The sequence below is a fragment of the Rattus norvegicus genome, chromosome 16 (genome assembly GCF_021556685.1).
Source record: "Rattus norvegicus strain SHRSP/BbbUtx chromosome 16, alternate assembly SHRSP_T2T, whole genome shotgun sequence".
Taxonomy (NCBI): Eukaryota; Metazoa; Chordata; class Mammalia; order Rodentia; family Muridae; genus Rattus; species Rattus norvegicus.
In genome coordinates, this window is record NC_141549.1 from 21075665 (window position 1) to 21103231 (window position 27567).

The 27567-nt window shown below is 40.4% G+C and overlaps 1 protein-coding gene across 2 annotated transcripts; it reads left to right on the forward strand.

The window, feature by feature from the left end:
• Nucleotides 1-10067: 10067 nt before the first annotated feature.
• LOC148000446 (uncharacterized) lies at nucleotides 10068-16993 on the forward strand. Of its 2 annotated transcripts, XM_087589344.1 has the most exons (4): nucleotides 10068-10309; nucleotides 15034-15863; nucleotides 15966-16288; nucleotides 16837-16993. In XM_087589344.1, the coding sequence occupies exons 1-4, from the start codon at nucleotides 10112-10114 to the stop codon at nucleotides 16857-16859; spliced, it is 1374 nt and encodes a 457-aa protein (XP_087445470.1). In that variant the 5' UTR covers nucleotides 10068-10111; the 3' UTR covers nucleotides 16860-16993. The 2 variants fall into 2 exon arrangements, with proteins under 2 accessions (XP_087445470.1, XP_087445469.1); XM_087589343.1 differs by having other exon boundaries at nucleotides 15034-16288.
• The last annotated feature ends 10574 nt before the right edge of the window (nucleotides 16994-27567 follow it).

Sequence of the window (27567 nt, forward strand, 5' to 3'; positions counted from 1 at the left end):
CTAGCCTAAGAGCCTCAAGGGTCCTGGTTAGTTTACTCTGTTGGTTTTCCTGTGGAATTGCTATCCCATTTTGGGTACTCAGTACTTTCCTGTATTCTTCCACATAGATTCCCATGTTCCCTCCACTGTTTGGCTGTGGGTATCTGTATCTATGTGTCCAAGTGAGATGCTGGATGGAGCCTCTCAGATGACAGCTTGCTCATGCCTGCAAACATTAAAGAATATCATTAATAATGTCAGGGATTGGTACCTGCTCATGAGATTGGTCTCAATTTGGGCTGCTCTTGGTTGGCCATACTCTCAGTCTCTGCTCTAACCTTGGACTTGCAATATTTTTGGTAGACAAAATAAATTATGGGTGCCATATCCCCAACGTGGTCAGTCACAGCTAAGGTCATCCCAGTTTTTTCTTGGGTGCCTCAATGATTCTAGGTCTCTGTCTCATCAGAGATGCCCCCTGCTCTTCACCCTTGTCAGTTGCAGATTTCCATTCATTTTCAGAACCTTCCACCCATCACTCCTCTTCCTTCCCCACACCTGATTCTGAACCCCTCCCTACCCCTCTGTATCTCTTCTCTATCCAGTTCACTCCCTCCGACTTCCTCTTAGGACTGCTTTGTACACTCATTTAAGTGAGATTCAGGCATCCTCACTTGTGCATTCCTTCTTGTGTAGCTTTTCTGAGTCTGTGGATAGTTCTATGGTACCTGCACTTTTTGGCCAATAACCATCTATAAGTGAGTACATACCACACATGTCCTGTTGGGACTCAGGATGATGTTCTCACGTTCCATTGCTTTGACTGTATAATTCATGCTGCCCTTGTTCTTAATGGCTGCATAGTATGCCATAATGTAGGTACACATCTTTTCCTTTATCCATTGTTCAGTAGAGGGACATCTAGGTTGTTTCCAGTTTCTGGTTGGTATGAGCAAAGCTACTAGAACATAGTTTAAGATGTGGTTCTTTGGTATCGTGTGACATCTTTCTGACTACACCCAGGAGAGTTATAGCTGGCCCTGGAGGTAGAACTATTCTCAGTTTTCTGAGAAACCACCCAATTGATATCCAGTTATTGTTGACACCCACCAGTGATGGAGTAGACTTCCCTTTGCTCCACATCCTGCCAGCATTTACTCTCACTTGAGTTTGTCACCTTGTTTTGTGATGGGTGTCAAATCACATGTCAGTGGGTTTGAGTAAGCAGCCCTTGGTTTTGTTCTCTGTATTGTTTGCCATGTTTCTATGTTTAATTTTCATACCATCTTCTCTTGAGCCTGTTTGCTTCTTTTTTTCAATATTTCAGATTTGATGTTTAGCTGCTTTTATGAAATTGCTCCATTTTATGAAGGGACATAGTGCTATGAACTTTCCTTTTGCACTGCTTTTATTGTGTTCCCTAAGTTGGGATGTTTTGTGCCTTCATTTTCATTGAATTCTAGAAAGTCTTCGATTTCTTCTTGCACCAGTGGTCACCGAGCATAGTATTGTTCAGTTTCTATCAGATTGTATGATTTCTGTTGTTTTCTTGTTGATGTAGTCCAGCTTTAGTCCATGGTGACCTTATTAGATGCAAGAGTTTTTTGGGGGGATTGTTGTTGGTTCTTTTTTTCCCTTTTCTTTTATCTGTTGATGTAGATCTGTATCTATATATGTTCAATTTTGGAGAACATTCCATGAGATGCTGAGACGGTACATATTTTTTATTTGTGTGAAAGGTTCTGTAGATAGCTGTTAGGTCCATTTGGTACATGCCATCTATGAGTTGCATAATTTTTCAGTTTAGTTTCTCTTTTGGTGACATGTCCTTTGGTCATAATAGTGATAATATGTAGTTGATGCCCCCTACTCTTATTTTGTGAGGTTTGAGGTGTGGTTTAAGCTTTAGCCAAATTAGTAAATGTTTCTTTTATGAAGCAGGATGCCCTTGCATCTCAGGCATTGTTCAGAATTGAGACATCATGTTGGTGTATTTTCCTTTGATTTGTATGCAGTGTCCTTTCCCATCTCTTTTGATTATTTCTGATCGAAGGTCTATTTTACCAGTTATTAGATTGACTGCTTCAGCTTGTGTCTTGGGTCCATTTGCTTTTCAGTCCTTTTGTTCAGCCCTTTATTTTGTGGTAGTTTTTATCTTTGTGGCTGAGTTCCGTTTCGATATGCAACAGAACGATAGATTCTGTTTATACATCTGCTCTCTTAGACCCTGTCTTTTTGTTTGGCAAGTGAATCTGTTCCTGTTCAGAGGTATTAATGACTAACGATTGCTTTTACTTATTATTTTGATGTTGGTTTGCATGTCTTTCTCTTCTATTGGTTTTGCTGTGTGATTATTAATTTCTTCTGTTTTGTTGAGTTCAGTTACTCTACTTGTCTTGGAGTTTTGCTTGTAGCATCCCTGGTAGGTATGGATTAGTAGAAAGATATAGTTTGTATTTGGTTTTGTCACAAAATATCTTTTTACTCCATGTATGTTGTTTGAAAATTTTGTTAAGTGTTGTAGTCTGGGCTGACAGTTGTAGTCTCTTAGGGTCTAGAAGACATCTCATTGGCACTTCTGGCTTTTAATTCTCTGTTGAGAAGTTCGGTATATTTCTGATTGGTTTGCCTTTATATGTAATATGTTACTTGCCTCTTTCTCCTTGCCACTTTTTAATTTTCTCTCTTTTTTGGTGGATTTACTGTTTTGGTTATTATGTAGCTGGAGGATTTTCTTTTCTGGCACAATAAAGTATTATTTGTACTTTAAGCTTCTTGTGTGTAGATAGGCATCTTTTTCTTGAAGTTTGGGATGTTTTCTTCTATGATGTTGTTGAGGATATTTTCTGTGCCTTTACTCTGGGAAACTTCTTCCATTCCTATTTTTCATAGATTTGGTCCTAATTTCACATCCTGCTTGTCAGGCTGTGTCTTTTTAGTGGGGAAGATGAGTTCACTTATATTGAGAGATATTAATAGCCAATGAGTGTTAATTCCTACCATTCTCGTTTTGTGAAGAGATTATTATGTGTTGGGAACACTAATCAATTTGGTGTTCTGTGAGGTTCTTTTATGTTCAGAAGCATTCTTTCTTTACGTTGTATAAATTATCTTCTATGATTTTGCTGAACATATGTTCTCATCCTTGGAGCTCGTACTCTCCACTTTTGCTCATAGCTATTATTCTTAGTAGGAAATTTCACAGTGTCTCAGACTACCTGAACATTTTGGGTCAGTCATTTTTTTAGGTAACCTTTTCTTTGGATGATGTATTAATTTCTTAAAGTATATATTCTATGCCTGAGATCATCTCTTCCAATTCTTTTATTGTGTTGGCTGTGCTTCTGTTCTTGTTCTCTTTTGTAGATTTTCCATCTCCAAGGTTCCATCAGTTTGTTTCCTTTATTTCTTTTTTTTATCATTTGCAGGTATTGACATGTTTTATTCATTTTTCACCTGTTTGATTATATTTTCCTGTACATTTTAAGGGATTTATTAATTTCTCCTTTAAATTCCTCTATCATATCAATAAGATTGGTTTCAAAGTAATTTCATTGTGCTTTGATTGTGTTAGGATATCCAGGTCTTGCTGTAGTAGGATATCTGGGCTCAGGATGTGTCATGTTGATTTGGCTCTTGTTGAATGTATTCTCATGCTGGCCCTCAGCCAACTGTTTATCCCTGGGTGTTTTTCAGGTGCAGTGTCCTGAGGAGGGCTCTGGGTTTTTCTCTTTTTACGGGTGAAGTTGAGACATTGTCTCACTAAATTGTAGTTCTGTTTGTCTAAGGAATCACAGTGATCAATGTGTTTTTGCTTCCTCAGTGTTGGTATTCATGTTATGCACCACCAGACCCAATCTGTTATTCTTTCCAGAATCATTAGCCCAGAGTAAAAAGAATCACAGTTGATTATATTCATACTGGTAAGGATTGGGCTTTCTGTCATTCTGAGAGAGTTCAGTTAGGATCGTCGCAATTGTTTACGGCTATTTATTTCTAGACATTAATGTTTGATAAATTGCTGTCATCCTTGATTTGAAATATATAGGGAATGGATTGGTTCTAAGTGAAGTAATTGGCTACAAATGAATATTTACTCTAGAATACTCTCTAGATTGCTCTTATAGACATTGATACTAATAATGAGTCTGATTATTCGTAATATTCTTCTATACTTGTAATAATACATTCTTTGTTTTTATTTTCAGAAGTATTTGTTTTTAACGATGAAAGGCCTTTGTCCCGGTAAGGTTTAACAATACATTAATACTAGAGAAATGCAAAGATAATAAGTAAATTATTTTGGGTATACTTTGAGACTCGTGTCTTACAGGTCCCACAATATTCTGAATATAATTTTAGGTTGAAAACTTGTTCAGTGTATTTCATAAGAAAATGAAAATTATACTCACCCACCATTTCCAAGAACAAACTATACAGTTTTTAAAAAGAGCCTGCTAGGATTAACTGTGCAAGTTAGTGTCTACTTAAGATTCTTTGGCTTTTCAAAGCCTTACTAAATACTTGTGCACTAAGACCCACACTCATAGTTATCATTTCAGTCATTCATCTTGTCTGACATGTTACATAATTTGGAATGATTCTCAGTCAGTCATTACTAGAGGATGGCAACAATTTCTTTCCTCCTTTGGCACCAGCTATGAATGCAAAGGTGTAGCATATATCATAGATGTTGGAAGACACCCATGAGTTGCAGTCCATCCAATGACAGGCTGAGAGAATTTGAAGGTGGATGTTAAGAATTCTCTCTGTACATTTATTGGGTGTTATGGTTATTCTGAAGGGATGGATATGTACAGGATTTTGTGTGTCTAGATGAACAAACTATATCTTATCTTGGTGGGCGGTTTATGTCCTTATAAGTTAGTTATGAGTTAATTGTGCGAATGTATTGTTCATTAAGTAATTAACATATGACTCTGGTTGCTGGGTTACAGTTTGTTGAGTCATGACTTCACTGGGTTGTTGGGAGTGTGAGAAGAGTCTGTGACAGGAAGCCGTGCTAGGCTATAGAATGCTTGGGGCTAGCTTGACATTTGGCCACACTAGCATGGCCCACGGAACGTGATGTGGGTTTCAGGTTGGGAACAACCCTTTATGGAGACAGTGTGTGAAAATGGAGGACAGAGAAACATCTAGAGCATGTGATTCCACCTGGCATGGGAACTCGAGGGAATCATTCACCTTTTAATTATTCCACAAGTCCCATGTCTTCCTGAAAGTTCCACCCGTCAATTATCCATTCATATGATCTGCTTTCCACAGTAACAGATCCTTTGAATCTCAATAGGTTAGCTGAATGTATAGAACTAAATGACCATGTGACAATTATTTATCTCTGTATAAAAGGGGGTTTTGCCTTCCACATCAGTTGGACATGAACATACAGGTGAAGGCCCATCCATTCCTGTCCAGGATGCTAGGTTAGACACTGGTTTGTTAGAAAATTAAAAGGTGTATTTCAAGCTAATTCTGTGCTCATTAAGAGTAATTACCTCCACAAGAGAAGACAATTATGTTGTTCTCTTTATTTGGGCTCTACATCAGGAAAACATTTTATAAATACTATCAAATGACTTATTTCCTCCATGTTTAAAATTTCCTAAATCATACAAGCTAATGTCAAAAATCAAGATTCAAACTTTTCCATACTAAAACTGTTCAAAGACTCCTTGCAAAATATGCATTTTAACTTATACTTGGAAGTGCAAACAGTTTCACAGTCTCAATGCGCTTAGTCTTATTGTTCTTTTTTTCTGTTATTACCTTCTTATGTTCATAAAAACGCATAAATGGCACAGAAACAGGCATATTGTGACTTCAGGATTCATTCATGCATGAGTTAAGAAGGAGCAGCTTGAACATTACAAAAGCAGTGGTGGGTTTTGAAGAGTTCTAGCAGCAACAGAAATCTATTTGATGTTCGACAAGCAAACCACTTGGGTGATACCATCATAGATAGTGAAATATTCACAAAGTATCATGGGAAAAGGTGCTTTGTTGCATCAGGGGCAGAGACTGTTATGATTAATGTAGTCAGGGGACTAATTCCATTGCATCTACAGATTAAAAATATCACTTGGTATAGCTATGAGAGCAAAAGCTGGAAAGGTGTGTGTGTGTGTGTGTGTGTGTGTGTGTGTGTGTGTGTGTGTGTGTAACTGTGTAATGGTTTCATTTGTGTTGCTAAATTCCTTCCCTTTTTTCCACATGGGGAAAAGTTGAAAGGAAAGTATTCCCAGACTTGTAATGTAATATAAGTTAGGAAATCAAACAAGAAGTAATTCAATACATTGGATTAATGTTTAATATGAATATTAACATAACATTCTTAAAATACCCCACAGTCGAGTAAGATCACCAAGACAGCTAAAATCCATTCTGAAAACATCTATCCAGCATAATTCAGGTAAGATTAAGTGTAAGTCCTCTACTGATTCTACCCTTACTATAAAAAGAATAAGGAAATCAAATACGAATATATTTATATTCTTTGTTCACTTGCTGGCAACCATTTTTAGACTATAGATTTATTAAGGTATTGTTTCTAAGAAATGTCAAATTCAAATTATACCGTCTGATGTGTTAGCTTCTTCAAATTGAACTACTCATGCGTGTAGTGTCTTATGATACAAAAAATACACTATTCCATGATTTGTGTCTTCTCTAGACACATAGCAGTAAGTTGACTTTGTAATAAAATACATTTTTATTTCAGTTTTTTATATATAATATATATATATGATTAATGCTACGTATTATAGGTGTTAGTGTCTGTAAAATATGATAAGGTTAAAAAACAAACCAAAACAATATTCAATTACTTTCATTATGTTTTGGAGACTAAATGTTTTTAGCATAATCTGGAATTTTTCCCTTCATAATATTTCAATCATACTTATTTGATAATTCATAGATTATCTTATAGTTATTTTTAGATGTCTTCCATTTAATGTAAATATCTTGATATTATAAATATCTGGCTCACTCAGGAACCCTTGGAGAAGTGAAAAGTGTGTGAGATTTGTAGGTAGTGCTGGGGAATAAAAACTGATATTCTTAGCATTCAATGAAAGCGGCCTCCATATGGGCTACTCTGACAGCACCTTTTCCCTGTAGTTCTATTAATTAGCAAAAGATATAGTGCTACTTGATTTATATGCTGCAAGACAAAATTTCCAGTAAAAACAACATTGACACAGTAGATGGAAGGTTGAAAAACCACATCATTCTCCAGTACACAGCACTGAATGATCCCTTGATTGAGTCTGAATAAGATTAGATTCCAACAGTGGGAGAAGCACCACAGAATTTATCCTTTCAGCAACCTACACCACAGCATCTCTCATACCTACTGTGCCTTTGGAGAGAGCCAGCCAGAGAATAGTGTAGAGGAACCTAAATGACCCTCTTCACATAACCCTGAGGGAAACAGAATTATCATAATGTGGGTGTCTTTTTTAAAAATGTATTTCAGCACTGGAGTTTTGTTTGTGTTGTCGAGGACTGAAAGAGGCCCCACACATGCTGAGCATACGGTCCACCATAGAGACATTTTCTCAGCCCATTTGTTGATAGGAAAAAACTTGCTCTGGTCATGGGCAATGCCAAGGGGTGTGCAGTGGAGTTTTACATACTGTAAAGGAAATGAACTAGGGTTGTTCATTCTCTGAAGCATGTTTCGAGGGCAGGCTTTATCCAGAGAGTGAAACTTGAGACACACTATGGTTTATATGTGGAAATATATTTTAAAAATGTTTTATGTGAGATTGCTGCTCTATCTGCAAGTTTCTTTCATGCTTCTCTCTCTGGAGTAATAATTCATGTTGCATAACTACTAAGGAAGTCTTTCCAGTTGCTCTTGCCATGGCCGGCAATGGAAGTTGATGTTGAACTTCTTTTTGCTGGAAATGAGCTAGGGATCAATGCTAGATCTGAGGGCCCTTAACATCTTCTTCAGAAGATCTCGACTACAGTAACACACTGATCTCTCAAGAGCTTTGTCACACTTGCAGCTGGAAATGTTTTGTAAAGGTCTTTGAGTCTCCTATATTTGACTGTCCTGCAATGACAGTCACCAGAGACTGTGCTTCCCGGTGGTAGCAATGAATGTTCCTCCACAGTGAAGGAAGTTCAAGTCGACCTTTGTAGCAGCCCCTTTCACTGCTGTACCAGATGAGCATGCTCACTTAGAGCGCTGCAAACATCCCTAGTCCAGAGGCAAAAAGCAGCAGTGGCAACATGACGCTGTCCTTTTAACCCTTCACTATGGGACAACAGTTCAGGCTAAGATGGTAATTTCTGTGTCTGATAGTGATCAGGATCATAGGTAATTTGCACAACAATTTTTATAAGTAGTAACTTTTGATGAAATTTTCTCTGTGTCTTTAAAATATACTAGGAAATGGGAAGGAAGGTTTTTGCATATATTTATTATTTACCAATAATTATTCACTTTAAAGGCTTTTCATAAATGGTGCCAAAAGATATAGGGTCACAAATATTAGCCTTTGCACTTATTGTCATGTTTCCTATAGTTGTTTAGTGACAAATTTTGCTTCCCTATTTAGAAGCTGTTATGCAACTTACAGGAAGATCACCGTGGTAAGAATGTGTGCATTGTACAATACATTAATCTGTAAAAAGTATAGTGTTCAGAACATGACACTGTCTTTGTCTCTGTGTACAACGATTTCAGCTTCTTTATTTCTTCTATAATCACAAGCTAAACAATTATTTGTAGAGCAAACCATGTTCAAACTACTAGACCTATCTCCCACACAGCATGAGATATGGACAAACATCCTTAGGTAGGGAGATGATTCAGTGGATAAAGTGCTTGCCATGAGTCTGTGAGAATAGAAGTTTGGATTCTCAGAATCCACATGAAGTCTGATGATCTCACGTGCATCTGAATCCTGGGGCACTTATGATGAGGCAGGAGGTGGTGACAGAGAATCCCCTGAAGTTTACTGGCTAGTTTGCCTGGGTTTCTTATTCACGAAGAAGGGATTGAGCCACAAAACTGAGGTTGGAAGAATGTTGCATGCTGTTATTCTAAAGGCTCCCTGACAAGCCCTCCTTTGTTGTTCCTAGGTGTGTGAATGTGGATAATGTCAGCTCTACCTCCTCTGTGAAGGTAAAATGCTTCTTTGTGAAATTAATTTTCTTATGAATTTTGTTATAATTCAGCAATAGTGTAACTGGGATCAGTTTTATATGGAAAGATTGCTCAAGGGAGTCTACATTGTAGATGTGGAGATTTCTACAAACTGCAAGTGAGCAGTAAGTCCTTGTGGGTAGTGGTGGCCAATAAGAGAATGGACTCAAAAGACATAGTGAGTGGAAGATTGAGCACAGTCCTTGTACAATAGAAGATGTCTGATGTTTGACAAGTATTGTTTGCAGAGATGAGTACACATTTGACTGATTTTAAAATGTGACTGTTACTAGACCATAATATTTCTTTTTTAAAAATTCTTTATTAGATATATTTCTTTACTTTTCCAATGTTTTTCCCCTTCCAGGTTTCCTGTCCATGAGCCCCCATCCCTTCCCCCTCACCCTCTCCCATATGGGTTTTCCTGGGCTGGAGAGATGGCTCAGTGGTTAAGAGCACTGACTGCTCTTCCAGAGGTCTTGATGAATCCAATTCCCAGCAACCACATGGTGGCTCACAACCATCTATAATGAGATCTGATGATCTCTCCTGGTGTGTCTGAAGACAGCTACAGTGTACTTATATATAATAAGTACTTCTTAGTAAGTCCAGACATTTCTATAATCCAGGAATCTCCTAAGTGACTTGACCCTCAGGAAAATGCATGCAACTTTTTTCATCTTTATTAACTTGGGTATTTCTTATTTAGATTTCGATTCTTATTCTGTTTTCGGGTTTTTGGCCAACATCTCCCTAAACCCTCCCCATCCCCCTAGCCCCTCCCTGTCGCCTTCTCTTTGTGTGTTCCCCTCCCCATCCTCCCCCCATTACCGTCCTCCTCTGCTAAGTTGTAAGTAGGCATATTAGAAGATATTTTATATTTAATAATGAATTTTAATTTTCATGTGTCAATATCCTGTAATTCCTAAGTAATAAAGTTGATTTAAAAGCATGCATCCTAAAAGAAAAGAGTTAATTTCGGGACCAAATAAAAAGTTAACTGTCCCCTCTGCATTGCAGGGAGAATCAGGGAGAAAGATCCACATAAAACCTAAGAAGAGCCAGAACAGTTTTAGAAAATCTGGAGTTTATGTGTCTTCTCGGGTAGCCCCAATTCTTGAAGTATGGGAAGAAAATACATCTGCAACGGTAATCCCCACTGATGTGAGAAGTAACCTATTTCCTTTTGTGAAGGGGAGTGATGGGTGTTTGTGCCTATGCCTTCCTAGAGCAAGTAGTGAACAAGTAGAGAAAGATCAGCCTTGAGCATTCCCTTCACACTCTCCATATCCTCACTCCTTGCCAGTCACTGCATTAGGCAGTGCTTCTCAACCTTCCTAACGCTGTGACCTTTAATACAGTTCCTCATGCTGTGGTGATTCCCAACCATACAACTGTTTTGTTGCTACTGCATCAGTGTCAGATTGATAATATCATCAACTGTAATGTCGTATTGGTATTTTCAGAAGGTCTTTGCCAACCTGTGTGAGACTGTTCTATGCCCTCCTCCAATAGGGTATGACAGACAGGTTGAGAATCACTGTCATAAAATGTTATAATAGTAAATTAGACTATGGAAACAGAAGAAAAAACAGAAAATGAGCATGTTTTTAACTCACTGAGGAGAAGTCATAAAAATACAGAAACCAAATAGTACATGCTCCTGGAAATAGGTACAGTCAACATGAAAGCGACCACCATAGTTGTGTTTCATTTACTTTGGATTGACTGACTTTATGTGTGTGAATGTTTTGCGTGTATTCTGTCTGTATACTATGTGCGTGTGCTTCCCACAAAAATCAGAAGAGGTCATTTCATCCTTTGTTCTTGTTGTTCCAGAACTTTGTCAGCCAATATTATGTGTTTTACAAAGCAAAGCCAGGTGTCCTGGAGGAGCAATGAATGTTTTAAACTCCTCAGCCCCTTTTCCAGCACACAGATTTAATATGTTTGATAGGCAAAAAGATTAAAATTATCATCAGGGGAAATAAGAAGTCAGTCTTCTGATATTTCTTAACTTCCTGGACAGGACCTCAGCATTCTGGTTTTACCCATTGAAGTCCAAAGTACTTATAGGCAGGGTGCCCACAACAGGTGGCTGGGTATGTTGGTGTACACAGTTAATTCACGAACTCATAAAGCAGGCAGGGTGGTCTCTGTCAGTTCAAGGACGTCCTGTTCTTAATTTATTTGGGGAGTAGGAGAATGTAAGTTGAATTGTGGGTATCAAAAGATAACTTGTATGAATCAATCTTTCCCTTCCTCTGTTTCCAGTCTCAGGTATCAAATTCAAGTTATCAGTCAGGCTGCCAAGTAGGTTTATCACATTTGTAGCATGATTTACACTTTGGTTAGCATTAACAGACAGACAGTAGATAAACTCTGCATGTGTGTGTGTGGGGGGGGGTTATTTAACATTAACACAAATGCTAAGCAGTGCATGGGAGGATCAGACAAAGAGATGGGAGTTCATGTGTTTGAACACTTGGCCACTGTTTGGGAGATTGTTTAACTTTTGGGGTGTGGCCTCGCTAGCAGAAGGTTTTCAGTGGTAGATTTTAATGGCTGTGACTACTTGTGGTACCAGTACTGTGTTATCTGCTTCCCGGTCTACCAGCCTGTGAGAACCAATAATGTACTGCCAAAAGTCAGGCCTCCCTGTTCCTTCCTTGAAATAAGTGACTGGTTTTCCCCATCAGATATTTTGTCACAGAAAGTACAGAAACAAATTCAAAAGTAACAGCCATCTTTCCTGTTTAAATCCCCTTTCAGAAGTTACAAAGCAAGCAGAAGGGTGTGTCTGCTGATCTTACACACACTACTTACTCCTTACTCCACTGCATACTGTCAACACGTAGCTAATTACCTTCCTCTAGACCTCTAATTTCATCATTAGGAAAGAGGAAGTTCAGATATAATTATTACACATAATGGAATCATTAGAAACTGTAAATTTATAGAAACCAAACTCAAATGCTCTTCCTTTATGCCTAGATCAATTTGGTTTCCAATTAACTACTACAGGTGATGAACCTGAGTAATTTTTATTCTAGGAAGAACTTAGCAAAGACATGGAACTCAGGTACTTTTTATTTTTATTTTTATTTTTTTCTTTATTAACTTGAGTATTTCTTATTTACATTTCGATTGTTATTCCCTTTCCCAATTTCCAGGCCAACGTCCCCCTAGCCCCTCCCCCCTGTTCCCCTCCCCATCCTCCTCCCATTACCTCCCTCCCCCTAACAATCTTGTTCACTGGGAGTTCAGTCTTAGCAGGACTAAGGGCTTCCCCTTCCACTGGTGCTCTTACTAGGATATTCATTGCTACCTATGAGGTCAGAGTCCAGGGTCAGTCCATGTATAGTCTTTGGGTAGTGGCTTAGTCCCTGGAAGCTCTGGTTGCTTGGCATTGTTGTTCATATGGGATCTCAAGCCCCTTCATGCTCTTCCAGTCCTTTCTCTGATTCTTTCAACGGGGGTCCCGTTCTCAGTTCAGTGGTTTCATGCTGGCATTCGCCTATGTATTTGCTGTATTCTGGCTGTGTCTCTCAGGAGAGATCTACATTCGGCTCCTGTCGGCCTGTACTTCTTTACTTCATCCATCTTGTCTAACTGGATGGCTGTATATGTGTGGGCCACATGTGGGGCAGGCTCTGAATGGGTGTTCCTTCTGCCTCTGTTTTAAACTTTGCCTCTCTATTCCCTGCCAAGGATATTCTTGTTCCCCTTTTAAAGAAGGAGTGAAGCATTCACATTTTGATCATCCATCTTGAGTTTCATTTGTTCTAGGCATCTAGGGTAATTCAAGCATTTGGTCTAATAGCCACTTATCAATGAGTGCATGCCATGTGTGTTTTTCTGTGATTGGGTTACCTCACTCAGGATGATATTTTCCAGTTCCAACCATTTGCCTATGAATTTCATAAAGTCATTGTTTTTGATAACTGAGTAATATTCCATTGTGTAGATGTACCACATTTTCTGTATCCATTCCTCTGTTGAAGGGCATCTGGGTTCTTTCCAGCTTCTGGCTATTATAAATAAGGCTGCTATGAACATAGTGGAGCACGTGTCTTTTTTATAAGTTGGGGCATCTTTTGGGTATATGCCCAAGAGAGGTATAGCTGGGTCCTCGGGTAGTTCAATGTCCAATTTTCTGAGGAACCTCCAGACTGATTTCCAGAATGGTTGTACCAGTCTGCAATCCCACCACATCCTTGCCAGCATTTGCTGTCACCTGAGTTTTTGATCTTAGCCATTCTCACTGGTGTGAGATGAAATCACAGGGTTGTTTTGATTTGCATTTCCCTTATGACTAAAGATGTTGAACATTTCTTTAGGTGTTTCCCAGCCATTCAGCATTCCCCAGCTGTGAATTCTTTGCTTCGCTCTGAACCCCATTTTTATTAGGGTTATTTGTCTCCCTGCGGTCTAACTTCTTGAGTTCTTTGTCTATTTTGGATATAAGGCCTCTATCTGTTGTAGGATTGGTAAAGATGTTTTCCCAATCTGTTGGTTGCCGTTTTGTCCTAACAACAGTGTCCTTTGCCTTACAGAAGCTTTCCAGTTTTATGAGATCCTGTTTGTCCATTCTTGAACTTAGAGCATAAGCCATTGGTGTTTTGTTCAGGAAATTTTCTCCAGTGCCCATGTGTTCCAGATGCTTCCTCACTTTTTCTTCTGTTGTTTGAGTGTATCTGGTTTGATGTGGAGGTCCTTGATCTACTTGGACTTAAGCTTTGTACAGGGTGATAAGCATCGGTCGATCTGCATTCCTCTACATGTTGACCTTCTGTTGAACTGCACCATTTGCTGAAAATGCTATGTTTTTTTCTATTGGATGGTTTTGTCTCCTTTGTCAAAAATCAAGTGCCCATAGGTGTGTGGGTTCATTTCTGGGTCTTCAATTCTAGTCCATTGGTCTATCTGTCTCTGTACCAATACCATGCAGTTTTTATCACTATTACTCTGCAATACTGCTTGAGTTCAGGGATAGTGATTCCCCCTGAAGTCCTTTTATTGTTGAGGATAGTTTTAGCTATCCTGGGTTTTTTGTTATTCCAGAGGAATTTGCAAATTGTTCTAATTCTGTGAAGAATTGGATTGGTATTTTGATGGGGATTGCATTGAATCTGTAGATCACTTTTGGTAAAATGGCCATTTTTACTATATTAATCCTGCCAATCCATGAGCGTGGGAGATCTGTCCATCTACTGAGGTCTTCTTAAATTTCTTTCTTCAGAGACTTGAAGTTCTTATTGTACAGATCTTTTACTTGCTTGGTTAAAGTCACACTGAGGTACTTTATATTCTTTGGGACTATTATGAAGGGTGTCGTTTCCCTAATTTCTTTCTCTGCTTGTTTCTCTTTTGTGTAGAGGAAGGCTACTGATTTATTTGAGTTAATTTTATACCCAGCCACTTTGCTGAAGTTTTTTAATCAGGTGTAGTAGTTCTCTGGTGGAACTTTTGGGATGAACCATAGAATATGAAGGAGAGAGAATATTACAAATTTGCTATTTAGAGGAGAAGCAGAGCAAAACATCAGAGGCCAAGAAACACATTTTGTCACTTCTTTTTATATATTTCCATCTTAAAAAGTACCATGACTTTAGATCCCAAAGAGCAGAATAGTGGTAAGTTTAAACCTAAGTATGTCCACATTAAAGATTTTTAAAGACTCTGGGCCGTTTACTCATCCTGAAAGGAAGCAGACGTTACTGAATATCATTGAATGTAGTGCTAAATATCAACAGAATACAGAAATAGTTTGGGGACTATAAATCAAGGTCCTGACATTATCAGAAGGGTGATGAAATGAATAAAATCAGTGAATTTTAAATCAAAAATAACAATGATAATTTTCCTTATAGGATGAAAAAACTAAAATGGAAAATTTCCATTCCGTGCCTTCTGAGGCTGCTGCTGATGTTGGACCTTCCACTTCTACTGCTGACAGCCTGAATGCTGCTGAGCCTGCGCAGACTAAGTCCACCAAGAAGGCTGCCAGTCTGACTGCAGTTGAGCCTGAGCCAACTAAGTCCACCATTGCCGCTGACAGTCTGACTGCAGTTGAGCCTGCGCAGACTAAGTCCACCATTGCCACTGACAGTCTGACTGCAGTTGAGCCTGCACTGACTAAGTCCACCAAGGATGCTGCCAGTCTGACTGCAGCTGAGCCTGCGCAGACTAAGTCCACCAATGCCGCTGACAGTCTGACTGCAGTTGAGCCTGTGCCGACTAAGTCCACCAATGCCGCTGACAGTCTGACTGCAGTTGAGCCTGTGCCGACTAAGTCTACCATTGCCGCTGACAGTCTGATTGCAGCTGAGCCTGTGCCGACTAAGTCCACCATTGCCGCTGACAGTCTGACTGCAGTTGAGCCTATGCCGACTAAGTCCACCACTGCCGCTGACAGTCTGACTGCAGTTGAGCCTGCGCCGACTAAGTCCACCACTGCTGCTGCCAGTCTGACTGCAGCTGAGCCTGCGCCGACTAAGTCCACCACTGCCGCTGACGGTCTGACTGCAGATGAGCCTGCGCCGACTAAGTCCACCACTGCCGCTGACGGTCTGACTGCAGATGAGCCCGAGCTGTCCCTTACATATGCTTCTGACAGTACTGTGTCAGGTGACTCAGGACCAGCTAGTCACATTGGATTGGATTATGTAGTTGATTTACCTCTTTACAAGGAGAGTACAAGGTACAAACCCCATGCTGACCCAGAGCCCACTCCTGGTTCCTGCACTTGTTATTCCCTTGATTCCATTCAAATGACTAACCTGACTCTTTTGATATCCTTTAGTGAAGAAGAAATATTTTATACTGCTTCTTCAGATGAGGAATCTTCTTTTATTCCTGACATAGAAGAAGGTCTGCCTGCTACTCAGGCACCTGTTGATAATTTTGATGCTTCTGCGTCAGCTGAACCAATAAACCACAGCATGAACCCTCTCAGGGTGGGTGGATATCTTCGGGCACCAGCGATAGCACACATCCCCTTTTTGCCTTTTATATGGCTTGTATCCTCACTTTTCTCTGTCATAACATGGATGAAAATCCAAATTCAACATGCATGGCATGAAGAAAATGGCCAAGGAGCTCCCACTGACAAAAAAGTTGGATCAGGTAAGTTAGACAAAAATAGTAGCTTAAAATAGATGAATTTTTTTCCCTTGAAACCTAGGTCTGTTTTGTTAATAAATTTCATGCTTCTATAGGGTTATTCATGAATAACCTAGAACCTGAAAATTTTTTTTCAATTTATATATTTTCAGTAACGTGATAAATCCAGTTTGGACAAATACAAGTGACATGTAAAACTGTTTTCTGATTGGTTGTTTTCTAGTCTAGAATGAGGAGATTATGGTCACTCCCAGTGAAGACCTTGTGTTTCCTGAATGACTAAGCAGGGGTAACTTCCTGTTAAATGTTATTGTCTATTTAATGCTGTCATTCTGAACTCTGACTTCTGAGGTTAGCATAGCCTTTGACCGCAACATTCCAAAAGAAGCAACTTCTGAGATTAAAAATAACAAGAGAAGCATCCACCTTCTCACTGTTTCTCACTACGTTGATCCCGATGATAATGACACTGATGTTGTTGATGCTGGGCATGACAATATCACCAGTGATGTGCCTGATGATGCTGTTGATAATTCTTGTTTTTCTTCTAGTGGCTGCGGCTCCTGATCCCTAGACCCTTGATGTTCCTCCAGGATCGATTGGAATGCCACAGCAGTCTGTGTGGGAGAATTGATCATATATATAAATTGTAGAGTTAAAGGTATAATGTGATAGTAGACTGAAGTAAAAATTTATTGTTTCACTGGAGACTCAGTTGTGCCATGTGATGCTTCCTAGAAAAAATGTTCAATTATTTTCAATTTTATTTTTTACTTGTTTACTTTACATCCTGCTCACTGCCCCCTCCCTGTCAGCCTCTCCCACAATCCTTCCCTTGCGCCCCGCCTCCTTCTCCTCTGAGAGGGTAGGGGCCACTTGGTTATCTTCCCACCCTGGAACATGAAGTCTCTGTGAGACTATGCCCTTCCTCTCCCACTGAGTCCAGACAAGGCCGTCTAGATAGAAGGACATATCCCGCATACGGGCAACAGCTTTAAGGATAGTCCCTGCTGCAGTTTTTTTGGGACTCACATGAAGATCGAGGTCCATATGTGCTACCTATGTGTGTGGAGGCTTAGGACCAGCCTCTGTATATTCTTTGGTTGGTGGATCAGTCTCTAAGAGCCCTAAGAGTCCAGGTCAATCGATTTTGTTAGTCTTCCTGTTGCGTTCTTATCTTCTGAGGGACTGCAATCCTTCTACTTTTTCTTCCATAAGAGTCTTCAAGATCCATCCAATTTTAGCTGTGGGTGTGTACATCTAAGTCAGCTGCTGGGTGCAACCTCTCCAGACAGCCTGTGCTAGACTCTGTCTGCTAGCATAACAGGGTATCATTCAGAGTCAGGGACTGTCGCTTGTTCAAGGGATCAGTTTCAAGTTGGGTGGGTTATTGGTTGGCTGTTCCCTCAGTCTCTCCTCCAGCCCTATTCCTTCATTTCCTGTAGACAGGAAAAAATTTGGATTTAAAGTTTTGTGGTTGGGTCGATGTTCCAGTTGCTCCACTGGGCTTCCTGTATAGCGAGAAGAGCCAGGATCCCCATGCTCTGTATCCCCAGTGCAGTGAGTCAAAAGCTCCAGTGATTCTTGTTGCCTCCCCTACCTCAGTCTCTGTCTCTCTCTGAGGTCGCCTCCTCACTCACCACCCCTATCTGTTGCAGATTTCCATTCATTATCATGGTTCCCTCCCCCTCCCTACACTGGACCCTCAGTGACCCTATTCCTTCCTTTCTCCTTTCCCAACTGGTTCCCTTCATCCATATGCCTTCCATGACCCTTCCATATTCTCAATTATCCTTTCTTGTGCCCTTCTTTTGTTCAGTCTTCTTGGATCTGTGGAGTGTAGCACTGGGCATCCTTTATTTTATAGGCTCCTTACTGAGAGGGGAGAGGTCATGCTTAGCTTCCTTTTCACTGAGCCCCACTGGATTGCATACCTACTTTAGGCTCCTAGGCATATGAGAGCTGCGTACCTGAAGACAGCAGCTCATAGGCCTTCTGTACGGAAAACAGAAACATTGAGTTAGTTTATCAATTCTTTTCCATGGTCTCCTTTAGAGCCCGTTATTGGGCACATGTTTTAGGTCAAGAAGTTAATACATTTTATTTTCTTTGTCTATCATTAAATTGATTAGATTTATATGTAGGAGTTTTTACTGCTGTGCGTTTTCTATGCAGTATGTGTGATAGAACCCAGTGCTGGTTCCCCTGGAACTGGATTTACAGATGGTTGGTTTTGAGTGGCCAGCGATGTGCTAGCAATTAAAACTGAGTGCTCTACAAACAAAACTAGAACTCTTAACTGCGTCTCCATCTCTCTAGGCCATATGTGTGTATGTATGTGTGTGTGTGTGTGTATGTATATGTATATGTATATGTATGTTAATATTATACAACATGGTAAATTTCACCATAAGATAAATTTTTATCATGAAACTTCAATAAATTTTCTAGTATCGTGCAAAAATTTTCACCAAGAGATATTTACACCAATATGACTTGTGCTTGCAGATGGGTCAAACAAAGACATTTTGAATTGGATCTATAACCCTGAACCCCAGTATAAGCCTTGTGTACATCTTGTGTGTGCATTGATCCACATGTGAAGGATAGAGACTGATATTGTCTTCCTCTCGATTTCCTGTACCCCACTCACATGTGTAATTGTGTGGGTCAAAGGACAATGCCACTCTACAGTTCTGTTCCGCCACATTGTGGGTTCTAGGGACTGAACTCAGGCCATCATCCCTCTGTATGGGTTCCACCCCTGGTCCCTCAGTTCTGGGGACATGTTCATTCACTCAAATCCTAGTGTCTTGGAGCACACTGATCTTCATCCTTGCAGGAAAGCAAGTTTTGGGGATCCCCTTATTTCCACATCTGCAGTGAGGTTTTCAGGAAACGTGTTTTACCAAACACCTCAGGCTCTAATCCTTATTTCCTATTGTTAGGCTGTACTAGGTTATGAAGGAGAACCATAGCACAGTAGTAGATATTCCATAATCCACATGCTTCTTGATAATTTTGTAGATCTAAAGGCCTTTAGTCTTTAAGTTACAGTTTCATATAAATAATAAATTCTGAATTAGAATTCCAAGATCTTCCTGTTTATTGAATATTTTCTTTAAATACACTGACTTGTCCTACTGTAGTTTTTCATTCTGTCAGTCCATTTACTCCCCACATGTAACTTAGATGTGTACTGAGTACAATACACATTCTACTATCTCTCAAAATCGTCCCATTCTTAACCTTTTTGTTTCTGTGCCCAGTCTCAGAGTCTGTAAATCATTCATAGGTAATGTCAACAGCCTGTGAATCAACCCCAAGAAACACATACCAACTCTGTCACTTCTCTAAAGGACAAGCCTACAGTCTGTCAGTCATTCATAAGAAATGACTACACCCTGACCATCATTCATAAGAAACACCCAACGCGAATCACTATCCCTGAACTCAAGCAGTATTACAGAGCAATAGTGATAAAAACTGCATGGTATTGGTACAGAGACAGACAGATAGACCAATGGAATAGAATTGAAGACCCAGAAATGAACCCACACACTTATGGTCACTTGATTTTTGACAAAGGAGCCAAAACCATCCAATGGAAAAAAGATAGCATTTTCAGCAAATGGTGCTGGTTCAACTGGAGGTCAACATGTAGAAGAATGCAGATCGATCCATGCTTATCACCCTGTACAAAGCTTAAGTCCAAGTGGATCAAGGACCTCTACATCAAACCAGATACACTAAAGCTAATAGAAGAAAAACTAGGGCAGCATCTGGAACACATGGGCACTGGAAAAAATTTCCTGAACAAAACACCAATGGCTTATGCTCTAAGATCAAGAATCGACAAATGGGATCTCATAAAACTGCAAAGCTTCTGTAAGGCAAAGGACACTGTGGTTAGGACAAAACGGCAACCAACAGATTGGGAAAAGATCTTTACCAATCCTACAACAGATAGAGGGCTTATATCCAAAATAGACAAAGAACTCAAGAAGTTAGACCGCAGGGAGACAAATAACCCTATTAAAAAATGGGGTTCAGAGCTAAACAAAGAATTCACAGCTGAGGAATGCCGAATGGCTGAGAAACACCTAAAGAAATGTTCAACATCTTTAGTCATAAGGGAAATGCAAATCAAAACAACCCTGAGATTTCACCTCACACCAGTGAGAATGGCTAAGATAAAAAACTCAGGTGATAGCAGATGCTGGCGAGGATGTGGAGAAAGAGGAACACTCCTCCATTGTTGGTGGGATTGCAGACTGGTAAAACCATTCTGCAAATCAGTCTGGAGGTTCCTCAGAAAATTGGACATTGAACTGCCTGAGGATCCAGCTATACCTCTCTTGGGCATATACCCAAAAGATGCCTCAACATATAAAAGAGACACGTGCTCCACTATGTTCATCGCAGCCTTATTTATAATAGCCAGAAAATGGAAAGAACCCAGATGCCCTTCAACAGAGGAATGGATACAGAAAATGTGGTACATCTACACAATGGAATATTACTCAGCTATCAAAAACAACGAGTTTATGAAATTCGTAGGCAAATGGTTGGAACTGGAAAATATCATCCTGAGTGAGCTAACCCAATCACAGAAAGACATACATGGTATGCACTCATTGATAAGTGGCTATTAGCCCAAATGCTTGAATTACCCTAGATCCCTAGAACAAACGAAACTCAAGACGGATGATCAAAATGTGAATGCTTCACTCCTTCTTTAAATGAGGAAAAAGAATACCCTTGGCAGGGAAGGGAGAGGCAAAGATTAAAACAGAGACTGAAGGAACACCCATTCAGAGCCTGCCCCACATGTGGCCCATACATATACAGCCACCCAATTAGACAAGATGGATGAAGCAAAGAAGTGCAGACCGACAGGAGACGGATGTAGATCGCTCCTGAGAGACACAGCCAGAATACAGCAAATATAGAGGCGAATGCCAGCAGCAAACCACTGAACTGAGAATAGGTCCCCTATTGAAGGAATCAGAGAAAGAACTGGAAGAGCTTGAAGGTGCTCGAGACCCCAAAAATACAACAATGTCAAGCAACCAGAGCTTCCAGGGACTAAGCCACTACCTAAAGACTATACACGGACTGACCCTGGACTCTGACCCCATAGGTAGCAATGAATATCCTAGTAAGAGCACCAGTGGAAGGGGAAACCCTGGGTCCTGCTAAGACTGAACCCCCAGTGAACTAGTCTATGGGGGGAGGGCGGCAATGGGGGGAGGGCTGGGAGGGGAACACCCATAAGGAAGGGGAGGGGGGAGGGGGATGTTTGCCCGGAAACCGGGAAAGGGAATAACACTCGAAATGTATATAAGAAATACTCAAGTTAATAAAAAAAAAAAAAAGAAAAAAAAAGAAAAAAAAAAAAGAATCGACAAATGGGATCTCATAAAACTGCAAAGCTTCTGTAAGACAAAGGACACTGTGGGTAGGACAAAACGGCCACCAACAGATTGGGAAAAGATCTTTACCAATCCTACAACAGATAGAGGCCTTACATCCAAAATATACAAAGAACTCAAGAAGTTAGACCGCAGTGATACAAATAACCCTATTAAAAATGGGGTTCAGAGCTAAACAAAGAATTCACAGCTGAGGAAGGCGAAATGGCTGAGAAACACCTAAAGTAATGTTCAACATCTTTAGTCATAATGGAAATGCAAATCAAAACAACCCTGAGATTTCACCTCACACCAGTGAGAATGGGTAAGATCAAAAACTCAGGTGACAGCAAATGCTGGCGAGGATGTGGAGAAAGAGGAACACTCCTCCATTGTTGGTGGGAAAGCAGACTGGTGCAACCATTCTGGAAATCAGTCTGGAGGTTCCTCAGAAAATTGGACATTGAACTGCCTGAGGATCCAGCTATACCTCTCTTGGGCACATACCGAAAAGTTGCCCCGACATATAAAAAAGACACGTGCTCCACTATGTTCATAGCAGCCTTATTTATAATAGCCAGAAGCTGGAAAGAACCCATATCTACAATTGTTCAATATGCACAGTAAACATGTACAGCCTTCTAGTCAGTCATCCATATTAACTGAGTGCTACCTGCAAATCATCCATAGGAAGTACCCACATCCTGTCAGGCATTCATAGGGAATGCCCACAGCCTGTCAATCGTTTATAGGAAATAGCTACAGCTTGTTAGTCATCAATACACATGGCACACCCCCAAGCTGGCAATCATCTGGAGGAAGAACCTACGTCCTATCAATCATCCATAAGAATTCCCTACAGCCTTAGAATCATTTATAAGGAATGACCATATCCTGTCATCTATTAGAAACACGCACAGTCTGTCAGTCATCCACACATCACATACATTGCGTGAGAGTCATCCATAGGAAAAGCTAAGTGCCTGTCATGCATACAAAGGAAATGAACACAACCAGTAAATCATGCATAGGAATCTCCAACAGTCTGTCAGTTATCAAGAGAAAATTCACACAGTCTTTCAATTATCCAAAGTAAACAGCAACAGTATTCAATTAAGATTAAACAGAAAAATTTCAAAAACCCACAACCCTCACACACTGATATCATAAATAGGGACGTGATAAACCTGGGAGACAGCACACAATAAATCATGCCGAGAGCAAAGATTCATCTCTGCCTCAGGCTCCTCCTCCTACATCATTCAGGCCTCAGGTTTGCCATGCAGAGCCGATCCTGTTACCATGCCTGCTTGAAATCGCATGGGGAGATGTTTGTGATGATCAACATCATGTATTTATTCTTTATAAAAAATAATGTAGTGAAGGAAGCGCAGGATTTGTTTCTGTTGACAGCACATTTTCAGAAGGATTTAGAACACTTTTTCTGCATACGGTAGCTAATTCTTCAGAGCTCCTGATAAAGCAGAAGATTGTATAATAGGAAAACAAGGCAGCAAGTTTGTGTCCATTCAAGAGTTCATCCTCATATTATTTTGATTATATTGACAGTAGCGAAAAGTTCAGAAAAAATAAAGGAAACTCCTCATTCTGAATGATCACAGTTTACCATGGACACACAAACACCAATGTTTTTAACAATGTGAGCGTAGAATTAATATTTTATGAGTAAATCACATTGACAGGTTTGTAACCTGCTTTAATGGTTTACGTTCCTGTATGAAAGGCACACACACACACCGACACACAGACACACACACAGACATGCACACACACACACCGACACACAGACACACACACGCACACACACACACACACACACACACACAAAGGTTTTATGTTTTGATATATCTTGATCAGTACCGTAGATAGGCCATTGCCTAATCTCCACATGGTTAATTCACCTTCTGCCAATAATTCTGAGTTTTTACTTACTAAATGCTGAAACAAGATGCCATTTAAGACAGTCAGAGACTGAAACATTCAAGGTTTTGTGTGTAGATATTTCAGAGAGAATCACAGAGACTAGGTGCAAAATAATTCTTTATAACAATGGATGTAAGTTGAATGTGCTTCCTGAAGTATTTTCAGGGGGAAAATCGGGATCACATTAGGAGACAGTGTTCTTTCTGCAGTTTTTCCCTGGCTCTTTGCCAGGCACACCTTTCTTATTGCAGTTCGTTTGAACAGGCAGCACTCATTTTCCTACCCTAGGTTTTGATGTTCTTGGGGTGGATCCTGCTACTCTGTCTCTATTTCCTCATTCACACAATTTCCTTTAAGTTCTTCTTAGAAATGTTACTTCTTCAAATATTAATTTGTGGTTCTACTCTATTCCTCTCATATGAAAGCCACGGACTTCAGGCTGTCTGGTAAGCTTTTCTTTATAAACCTTTCTGGGATATTTATCGTGGCTGTAATTATAATAGATTTTTTAACTTGATTCTTCATAATCTTAATGTTTTTATTCCTTGATAATACTCACTAAATCTTTAGTTAATAGCTAAGGAAACCTGAGTTTTCTGATGGATAACGGAGCAGTCCCACTGATGTCCACATCCTAAAATTCCCTAATTTGCATAAACCGCAGCATGCTTGGTGAATCTAAACATACAGTGGAGTGGTGGATATTATCCCAAAATTTCAGCATACTGACCATATAATTTAGAGACTATTTGTAGCTCAAGAAGACGAACGACAAAAATCTGATGCTTCAGTACTTCTTAGAAGGGGGTACAAAATAGTCCAGGAGGAAATATGAAGACAAAGTATGGAGCAGAGACTGAAGGAAAGGCCATCCAGAGAGTAACACATATGTGGATCCATCCCACATGCAGTCACCAAACCCATTCACTATTGGGGTGACAAGAGGTACATGCTGACAGGAGCCTGATACAGCTGCCTCCTGAGAGAATATGCCAGAGCCTGACAAATCAGAGGCAGATGCTCTCAGCAAGCCATTGGATTGAGAACTGGGACCTCAATGGGGGAGTTAGTGAAAGGACTGAGGTAATTGAGGGGATGTGCAACCCCATAGGAAGAACTACAGTATCAACCAACCAGATACCGCAGAGCTTCCAGGGACTAAAGCACCAAGTAAAGAGTACACTTGGAACGAGCCCTGGCTCCAGCAGCATGTGTAGCAGAAGATGGGCCTTGTTGGGCATCAATGGGAGGAGAGACCCGTGGTCCTGTGAAGGCTCAATGACAAGTATAGGGGAATGCCAGGGCAGGGAGGCAGGAGGGAGTGTGTGGGTGTGTGGGAGTTCACCCTCATGGAGGCAGGGGTTGAGGAGATGGGATGGAGTAGCAGTTTTCTGGACTGGAAGCAGAGAAGCAGGATAACATTTGAAATGTAAATAAAGCAATTATCTAATAAAAGCAATAAAAATCAGTGGAGGGCTATTCCTATAAAAACTTAAATTCAAGGGAGCTAAATCATTCGCTAAGAGTAGTTTAAAGAAGTACATGGCTGTGGCAATTTTAGACGATGTCAAGAGACTTCAAAACATTTCATTTTGTATGTTGAACACAAATTTGTCTTCTGCATTCTTAAGGTTAATCTCTCTCACTGACTGTCACCTTTCTCAATCCTGTAGGAGAGTGAGGTCCACTTGATTCCTACACTTCCATGCTTAGTGATCAAGAAAGTGGTTCTCTCATTAAATTCCCTGTTTATGAGTCTAGAAAAGTTTGTTGTTTATTTGGTTGCAATAATCGCAACCCCCTACACTCTTATGCAACTCTGAGATTTTCTGAGCACTTTTAAAATTGATTCTATAGTATTTTATCTTTTAGAATATTTTTAGGAGATGTGGCCCAGTGGTTAAACGCACTGGCTAACTGCCCTTCTAGGAGACATGAGCCTAATATCTAGCTGTACATGGTGGCCATCAGCTGTCTGTAACTACAGTTTGAAGGAGATCTGGCAGTGGCACCCACTTCTGAATGCTTCAGGCACTACATTCATTCGGTGCACAGAAATACATGCAGACAAAATATCTATACAGGTCAAACATCAAAATAATAAACGCTTGTCATGTGCGTCTGTGTTTGCCACCTATGTCATATCTAGAGCATCCAGAAGATAAGGTCAGGTATTCTTGAGCCACTGGATAAGTTCTGAGAATAGAACATAGATTTTTGGCAAATGCACCAGGCCCTTATCAATACTGAGCCATCCCTGCAACCCCCATATAGGTTCTTCCTATGTCACAGTGCAATCATCTTTGGCTTTCATTTTGGCAATTGGAGCTCATTACGCTAGAACTACTTCTTAAGCCCTGCCAGGTCAGGATTTCTGGTCCCTGGGTTTATCAATTTAAAATGGCATACAAAGATAAGCAGGGAATCCTCAACAACGGAACCTCAAATGGCCAAGAAATCTTCAAAGTACTTAGCCATCTTGGAAATGAGTATCAAAATGACCCTGAGATTCCATATCCACTGTTAGAATGGCTAAGTCCAAAAATTCAAGTGATAGCACATGCTGGTAAGGATGTAGAGCACAGGAAAGAGTTTCCCAGTGTTGCTGGAGTGGAAACTTGTACAATGAATTTGGAAAATTAATTTGGAGGTTTCTCAGAAAACTAAAAATTGTTTTACCTCAAGACCCAGGTATACCACTCCTAGGCATATACCAAAAAGATAACCAACCATACGACAGGGACACCTGCTCAACTCTCACTTTCCAGTGCCCCACACATGTGGAGCTAAGTGTGTAGTGGCCAGAAGGCAGGGTCAACTGACCGTTCTGTTCTGCCACATTGTGGCTTCTGAGGACTGAACTCAGGCCATCAGGCCGCCCTGTGGGTTCCACCCCTGGTCCCTCTGTTCTGGAGACAAACCTCACTCACCCACGTCCCTGGTGTGATTGATTTACTATCTTGGAGCGCACTGATATTCACACTTGCAGGCAAGTAGCTTTGGGGATCCCCTTGTCCCCACATCTGCAGTTGGGTTTTCAAGGCAAGAGTTTTACCAAGTGAGGTTTACCAACCACCCCTTCCCCTCATCCTTTTTTGGGGAGGAGTATTTGATTTTTTTTATTTCCATTTCAAATGTTATCCCCTTTCCTGGTTTCCCACCCATGAACGCCCATCCCATCTTCCTTTTCCCTCTTCTATGAGGCTGTTCCCCCACCTATCCACTCACCCCTTCCCACCTCCCTCCCTGTCTCAGCATTCCTTTACACTGTGGAGGTAGAGCCTTGGCAAGACCAAGGGCTTCTCCTCCCATTGGTTCCCCACAAGGCCATCCTCTGCTACATGTGCACCTAAGACATGGGTCTGTCAGTGTACTCTGTAGATGGCGGGACATCTGGGTTCTTTCCAGCTCCTGGCAATTACAAATAAGGGTTCTATGAACATAATGGAGCATGTTTCCTTGCCACATGTTGGCGCCCCTTTTGGGTATATGCCCAGGAGGGTGTATAGCTAGGTCCTCAGGTAGTACTGTGTCCGAATTCTGAGGAACTTACAAACTAATTTCCAGAGTTAGTATAAGAGCTTGCAATCCCACCTACAGTGGAGGAATGTTTCTCTTTCTCCTCATCCTCGTCAACATTTGTTGTCACTTTAGACTTTTTTCTTAGTCATTCTGAGTGGTATGAGGTCAAATCTCAACATTTTCTTGGTTTGATTTTTGCTGATGATTAAGGATGTTTAATAGTTCCTTAGGAGCTTCAGGGCCATTTGATATTCCTCAGCTTAGAATTCTTTGTTTAGCTCTGCACCTCATTTTGTGCTAGAGTTATTTAATTCTCTGCAGTCTAAACTTATGAATTTCTTTGTATGCATATTAGCCCTCTATCAGATATAGATATAGATACAGATTCTCTGGCTTCTCCTT